The 8,115-nt window shown below is 44.3% G+C and overlaps 1 protein-coding gene across 3 annotated transcripts in view; it reads left to right on the forward strand.

Annotated features, from left to right (window-relative positions):
• Positions 1–8,115, forward strand: part of ZDHHC5 (zinc finger DHHC-type palmitoyltransferase 5) — a 34,214-nt gene that overhangs the window by 15,655 nt on the left and 10,444 nt on the right. For all 3 annotated transcript variants that reach the window (XM_032152932.2, XM_032152933.2, XM_058438702.1), the window contains exons 4-6: positions 5,517–5,674; positions 7,060–7,232; positions 7,364–7,466. In XM_032152932.2, the coding sequence (XP_032008823.1) occupies positions 5,517–5,674; positions 7,060–7,232; positions 7,364–7,466 (434 nt within the window). The remainder of the gene's footprint in view (positions 1–5,516; positions 5,675–7,059; positions 7,233–7,363; positions 7,467–8,115) is intronic.

The raw sequence follows: 8,115 nt of genomic DNA on the forward strand, positions 1-8,115 counted from the left end.
AAGAGGTCTTTAATTGGAGGATTCAACAGCAGAATTCCTTTTAGAAAAATAATTCTTGTAAGAATTACAGCTACCTTTTGGGAAGCTGTGGAAATAAACCAGATGAGAACTTGAATTCAAGGCTGGATTTACAGATTTTTTAGTAGTAGACTCAACAATTTTTCATAACTTTTCATGATTTTATTTGGCAAGAGAGAGAAAGTGGAGGAATTATCTAGAGTAGTTTCAAGGTTCGTAACTGGGAGATAAGTTGGATACTGATTTTTATAAACCTGAATATGAGATACAAGAATGTCAAACAGGTTTGGAGGGAAGACAGAGAATAAATACTCTTAGACATGTTGAATTTGATATACTTGAATCAGCCAGGTAGAGTTACCCAGTGGGCAATTGAATAGTCAGTGTTTGAAGACCTTGATTTAATAATCTTCATCCATGTGGTATTTGAAACAACAGGAGTAAGATTGTCCAGAGAAAATACTGTGAGATTATGAAAGAACTGAGGTTAGACCTGATCAGCACTGACATTTTTGTAACGATCAGAGGAGGAGGAAGAGCCATAGAAGAAGGATTAAGAAGAGTTAGTAGGAGGAGAAATAGAACAAAGTGGGAACTAAGGAAAATTCATTAAGTAGCCGATGGTTGGCAGTATTAGAAATTAGAGAGCTCCAATAGTATGGAAACTCAAACTTCCCATTTTTTTGGTAACTAAGAAATAATTTTTTTTTTTTTTTTTTTTGAGACAGGGTCTCACTCTGTTGCCCAGGCTGGAGTGCAGTGGTGCAATCACGGCTCACTGCAGCCTTGACCCCCTGGGCTCAGGTGAGCTCCTACCTCAGCCTCCAGAATTGCTGGGACTACAGGCGTGGGCCACCACACCCAGCTAATTTTTCTATACCTATTCTTGGTAGAGATGGGGTTTCCATATTGGCCAGGCTGGTATCGAACTCCTGACCTTGTGATTCGCCTGCCTCAGCTTCCCAATGTGCTGGGATTATAGGCGTGAGCCACCGCACCTGGCCCAAAATTACTCTTTTAAGAAGTAAGCTGGCTAGGCACAGTGGTTCATGCCTGTAATCCCAGCACTTTGGGAGGCTGAGGTGGGCAGATCACCCGAGGTCAGGAGTTTGAGACCAGCCTGACCAACATGGAGAAAACCTGTCTGTACTAAAAATACAAAAAATTAGCCGGGCGTGGTGGCGCATGCCTGTAATTCCAGCTCCTTGGGAGGCTGAGGCAGGAGAATTGCTTGATATCTTATGGGAGGAGAGAGTTTTTTAGGATACAGAATTTAGCTTGTTTGTAGCGTGAAGAGATGGAACCAGAGGAGAGAGAAGCTGAAGTTGAAGAAAGGTGATAATTGAAATTGGACTTTTAGAGGAAGGAGATGCTTTCCAGTATGTATCTCAAGGTTATGCTTGCAGAAGAAGTAGGCTGTTTCTAGAATAGGAGGGGAGAGAACCATCATCAGTGGACTAAAAGGTAGAAAGAAAAGAAGTTGACAAAGGTTGTCACTGATGACATGTAGTTTTCCTCTCAAATGTGAGGTTATTTTGCAAGAGTGAGACAAGTAGTTTCAGGCTAGCAACTCTGGTGAGATGAAGTTTTTCTGAAATTCACTGTAGGCTCAGCGTGGTGGCTCACATCTTAATCCCAGCACTTTGGGAGGCCAAGGTGGGCAGATCACCTGAGGTCAGGAGTTCAAGACCAGCCTGGCCAACATGGTAAAACCCCATCTTTACTGAAAAATACAAAAATTAGCTCGGCATGGTGGCGGGTGCCTGTGATCCCAGCTACTTGGGAGGCTGAGGCAGGAGAATCGCTTGAGCAGGGGAGGCAGAGGTTATAGTGAGCCGAGATTGCGCTATTGCACTCCAGCCTGGGCAACAGCAAGACTCCGTCTCAAAAAGAAAGAAAAAAAGAACCTCATTGTGCTCCCAAAGCCTACATCATTGTGCTTCGTTTGTGACTTCCCTTCAAAGATTGGGTGAGGGAAAAGAACTTTGTGTCCCTAAAGCTAAGGAAGGCTATTTTAATGAGCCTTTAATGTTCATTCACCAAATATTTATTGATGTAATATGGAAGGCACTATGATGGTCATTTGGGGTGATGTATTTAAGGTCATTGCTGGCTGGGTGCGGTGGCTTACGCCTGTAATACCAGCACTTTGGGAGGCCAGGGCAGATAACTTGAGGTCAGGAGTTCAAGACCAGCCTGGCCAACATGGCGAAACCCCGTCTCTACTAAAAATATAAAAATTAGCCAGGCATGGTGGTGCACGTGCCTGTAACCCCAGCTCCTTGGAAGGCTGAGACAGGAGAATTGCTTGAACCTGGGAGGTGGAGGTTGCGATGAGCCGAGATTGTCCCATTGCACTCCAGCCTGGGCGACAAGAGCAAAACTCCATCTGAAGAAAAGTAAATAAAAAATAAAAAGGTAATTCCTTTCAAATAGCTCAGACTAGAAAGGAAGATAGGAAGACACCTCTATAAACAAATACACTGTGGGCCGGCTGTGGTGACTCACGCCTGTAATCCCAGCTCTTTGGGAGGCCCAGGTGAGTGGATCACCTGAGGTCCGGAGTTCGAGACAAGCCTGACCAACATGGAGAAACCCTGTCTCTACTAAAAATACAAAATTAGCCGGGCGTGGTGCCGCATGCCTGTAATCCCAGCTACTTGGGAGGCTGAGGCAGGAGAATCGCTTGAACCCGGGAGGCGGAGGTTACTGTGAGCTGAGATTGCGCCACTGCACTCCAGCGACAGTGCGAGACTACCTCTCAAACAAACAAACAAAAAACAAATACATTGTGTAAGTTGTAAGAGTAATCAAAGAGATCACTTCTGGTAGATGATGATGTAGAAGGATCAGACATTTCAAAATAAGGAGCGTTTCAACTGGGCATGCTGGCGCCCACCTGCAGTTCTAGCTACTTGGGAGGCTGAGGTTGGAGGATCAGTTGAGCCCGGAGTTCAGGGCTGCAGTGAGCTGTGGTCGCAGCAGCCTGGGTGATAGAGCAAGACTCTCTTAAAAGAAAAATATGGTGGCTCACGCTTGTAATCCCAGCACTTTGGGAGGCCAAGGCGGGCAGATCACGAGGTCAGGAGATCGAGACCACAGTGAAACCCTGTCTCTACTAAAAATACAAAAAATTAGCCAGGCATGGTGGCGGGCGCCTGTAGTCCCAGCTACTCAGAGAGGCTGAGGCAGGAGAATGGCGTGAACCTGGGAGGCGGAGCTTGCAGTGAGCCGAGATCGCGCCACTGCACTCCAGCCTGGGTGAGAGTGAGACTCCGTCTCAAAAAAAAAAAAAAGAAAAATAGCATTTGAATTTTTTCCCTTTAAAAGAAAAAAATCTTTTTTTGAGACGGAGTCTCACTCTCTGTTGCCCAGGCTGGAGTGCAGTGGCGCCGTCTCGGCTCACTGCAACCTCTGCCTTTCAGGTTCAAGCAATTATTCTACCTCAGCCTCCCGAGTCACTGGAATTACAGGAGCGTGCCACCATGCCTGGCTAATTTTTGTATTTTTAGTAGAGATGGGGTCTCACCATGTTGGCCAAGCTACTCTGGAACTCCTGACCTCAAATGATCCACCTGCCTCGGCCTCCCAAAGTGCTGGGATTACAGGCATGAGCCACTGTGCCTGACCAAAAGAAGAAATCTTTTATTTAAATATTTTAATAAGTAGTGCACATTCATTATGTATGAAGTATAAAAAAGGCAAAACATTACCTATAATTTCACAGACCAGGGCTAACTACTGTTATATTGTGGTATATATCCTTGCAATATTTTGAAGACTTAAAAAATATATGTGTATATTTATGTATACCATGTATCTGCAGTATATATTTGTGTGGGTTTTTTTTTTTTTTTTCAGACAGTATCTTACTCTGTCACCCAGGCTGGAGTGCAGTGGCATGATCTTGGCTTACTGCAACCTCTGCCTGCCAGATTCAAGCCATTCTCCTGCCTCAGCCTCCCAAGTAGCTGGGATTACAGGCGTGTGTCACCACCCCTGGTTAATTTTTATATTTTTTGTAGAGATGGGGTTTCGTCATTTTGGCCAGGCTGGTCTTGAACTCCTGGCCTTAAGTGATCTGCCCTCCTTGGCCTCCCAAAGTGCTGGGATAAAGGCTGTACAGTTCTTTACCTAGCATTTCTTGTGATGTAAATATGAAAAAATGCTATGTAAAGAAATCAGTAAAACTTGAAAACTTAATTTTTAATCCCACACTATCATCTATTTAATTTTTCCTTCCCACATTTTTTTTTTTTCTAGGTTAATAATAAAAATTGCCCTGGGTGTGGTGGCCCATGCCTGTAATCCTAGCACTTTGGGAAGCTGAGGCAGGTGGATTGCCTGAGCTCAGGAGTTTGAGACCAGCCTGGGGAACACGGTAAAACCCCATCTCTACTAAAAATACAAAAAATTAGCCGCCGAAGTGGCATGTGCCTGTAATGCCAACTACTTGGGAGGCTGAGACAGAAGTATCACTTGAACCTGGGAGGTGGAGGTTGCAGTGAGCCAAGATCATGCCCTTACCCTCCAGCTTGGGCAACAGAGCAAGACTCCGTCTCAAGAAAAAGAAAAATTGCTAACTATATATGAGAAGGCAAATAATGTCTTTTAAGTTTTGAAATGGGATGGTGGGTTTCTGATAGCTGAAAATTGAGAGAAAGGGCATTTATGCTTGTGCAACAAATAATACTGAAATATGTATATGTAGAGAAAATTCATAGAGTGGGGAAGACATTTTGGGAAAGGATTTTTTTTTTTTTTTTTTTTTTAAGATGAAGATGAAGTCTTGCTGTGTTGCCGAGGCTTGAGTGCTGTGGCGTGATCTCAGCTCACTGCAACCTCTGCTTCCTGGGTTCAAGTGATTCTCTTGCCTCAGCCTCCTGAGTAGCTGGGACTACAGGTGCACACCACCACACCCCGCTAATTTTTGTATTTTTTAGTAGAGACGAGGTTTCACCATGTTGGCCATGCTGGTTTTGAACTCCTGAGCTCAGGCAATCCGCCCTTCTCGGCCTCCCAAAGTGTTGGGATTACAGGCATGAGCCACCATGGTTGGCTGGGCAAAGGATTCCTGCCTGGAAAAAAAGGTTGATGTTAGTTCCTTTCTTGGATTGCTATAGTTCACTCATATAAATGTAGATACTGAACTCTTATGCAAACTTATTATGTATGTGCTTTGATATGTAAACTATTTCTTTAAAATATATTCATATACTTAAACCAAATAACACCAGCAGATGCATATGAGAGCTACCTCTTGAGTCATTTTATCTTGAACCTCACTTCCCAATGCAGAATAAATTGCTTCCTCATCCGTGTTCCCATAGTGTTGTATAAAGACCTGACCTCACAGTCTTATAGTTCCTAGTTCCTAGTCTCACTCATTAGACTGTGAATTCCTCAAAGGCAGAAGCTATATTTTAAACATCATTGGATCCCTAGCACTTACTACAGTTCTGGCATCGTTGTTTTTAATTGACTTTTCCTCTCTACAGCTGAGGAGGATGAGGACAAGGAAGATGATTTCCGAGCTCCCCTTTACAAAACAGTGGAGATCAAGGGCATCCAGGTGCGCATGAAATGGTGTGCCACCTGCCGCTTCTACCGTCCCCCTCGATGTTCCCACTGCAGTGTCTGTGACAACTGTGTGGAGGTAAGCACCCTGGGTGGGGTAAGACTTCATGCTTAACCTTCATTGTCTTCATCCTAACCATATAATAGATTCTTAGCTTTGGATGTGGTATAGTCCTGTCTAACTATGTTGGACACATGGTCCAGCTCTGTCAAATGGTGTTAATAATGACATAACATGAGAGGCAGAGCACAAATATTATTGCAGGAGGGAAGCTTTAACTCAATATGGGCATAGGCTTTCTTTTTTATTTATGTTTACTTTTTGTAGTGATGAGGTCTCACTGTGTTGCTTGGACTGTCTCAAATTCCTGGCTTCAAGTGATCCTCATGCCCTGGCCTCCCAGAGTGCTGAGTGCTGGGATTACAAGCATGAGCCATTGCACCAGCAGGGTGTATGTAGGCTTTCTTGACAACCAAGATTTATAGTTCTAGCCTTCTATCTATTGGCTCATTTTTGGTTATTCTGGCTTCGCATTTTCTCTTCCAGAAAATCATGCTGTTGTGTTTCAATTTGTTGTAGTTCTGTTCCTGCCTGTCTTTCTGCATCCCTTGTCCTTTTTCCATTCCATTTTCATTTAGCTATAAGCAGTTATCTGCCAAATCCTCCTTCCAATCCTCTTTTCTCATGAATCTTGATGTTTCTGCAAAACTTCTGACATTCATCACTTTTAAGAGTTCCTTGGTCACATAGGATAAACGTTGAGAGCTGGCCTTGGCTTTTCATTAATTAATTAATTAATTAATTTATTTATTTATTGAGATGGAGTCTAGCTCTATCGCCCAGGCTGGAGTGCAATGGCGCAATCTCGGCTTACTGCATCCTCCGCCTCCCGGGTTCGACTGATTCTCCTGCCTCAGCCTCCTGAGTAGCTGGGATTATAGGCGCATGCTACCACGCCCAGCTAATTTTTGTATTTTTAGTAGAGATGGGGTTTCACCATGTTGGTCAGGCTGGTCTCGAACTCCTGACCTCGTGATCCACCCGCCTCAGCCTCTCAAACTGCTGGGATTACAGGTGTGAGCCACCGTGGCGGGCCAAATTTTTTTTTTTTTTTTAGAGATGGGGTCTTGCTGTGTTGCCCAGTACAGTGGCTATTCACAGGCAGTCATCATAGTTCACTACAGCCTTGAACTCCTGGGCTCAAGCCCCAGCCTCCCAAGTAGCTGGGACTACAAGTGTGCACCACTACACCTGGTTTGGCCTTGGCCTTTGACCAACCTCTGGAAGGTCTCCCTTGCAGATTCATAGAGCAAAATAAACTGGATTTAATTTTGAACTAATTGGTGACCATGATCATAAATTACTAAAACCAAAACTTAGCTGCCATTTGTTTCTCTTCTTGACAGAAGTAATTTAATGCTGTGGTCCAGGGATGCCTCTCATCTGTCTCTCTTTGTCCCTAGGAATTTGATCATCACTGCCCCTGGGTGAATAACTGTATTGGTCGCCGGAACTACCGTTATTTCTTCCTTTTCCTCCTTTCCCTGACAGCCCACATTATGGGTGTGTTTGGCTTTGGCCTCCTTTATGTCCTCTACCACATAGAGGAACTCTCAGGGGTCCGCACGGCTGTCACGTATCCTTCAAGGCCTTTTAGGTTGTGGGACTGGAAGGGGGAGGAATGAGGGCTAAAGGGAAAATGGCTGCAGTAGGGGCTGGGGAAAGTGAGATCATGTTGCTCTGTTCTCCTTGATTGTTTGGCATCAGAATGGCAGTAATGTGTGTGGCTGGCTTATTCTTCATCCCTGTAGCTGGCCTCACGGGATTTCACGTGGTGCTGGTGGCCAGGGGACGCACAACCAATGAACAGGTACGGAGAGAAGTGATGAGAGACCCCTGAAGAGCAGGTCATGTCTCTTTAGCCTTCTGATTAGGGTGCAGTGTAGTGCTTCCACAAAGAGATGCTTAATGAATACTTTTCATGATTATGTAGAGATTAATGGTAGGGAGTGAGGTAGTCCTAGTTCCTCATGTAAGTGTAGAGGCCATGTAAGAATAGAGGCCATTTCTCACATATACACCATGGAATACTATGCAGCCATAACAAAGGATGAGTTCTTGTCCTTTGCAGGGACGTGGATGAATCTGGAAACCATCATTCTGAGCAAACTGTCGCAAGGATAGAAAACCAAACACTGCGTGTTCTCACTCATAGGTGGGAATTGAACAATGAGAACACTTGGTCATGGGGTGGGGAACATAACACCCTGGGGCCTGTTGTGGGACAGGGGGAGTGGGGAGGGATAGCATTAGGAGATATACCTAATGTAAGTGACAAGTTAATGGGTGCAGCACACTAACATGGCACATGTACACATATGTAACCTGCATGTTGTGCATATGTACCCTAGAGCTGAAAGTATAATAATAATAAAGATACTCTCAAAGAGATGCTAAGACAATAGAGATAAAGGCTGAATTATGCCCTAAAATATCTTTTTTTTTTTTTTTTTTTTTTT

The sequence above is a fragment of the Hylobates moloch genome, unplaced genomic scaffold (assembly GCF_009828535.3).
Source record: "Hylobates moloch isolate HMO894 unplaced genomic scaffold, HMol_V3 SCAFFOLD_5, whole genome shotgun sequence".
In the NCBI taxonomy this organism is placed as follows: domain Eukaryota; kingdom Metazoa; phylum Chordata; class Mammalia; order Primates; family Hylobatidae; genus Hylobates; species Hylobates moloch.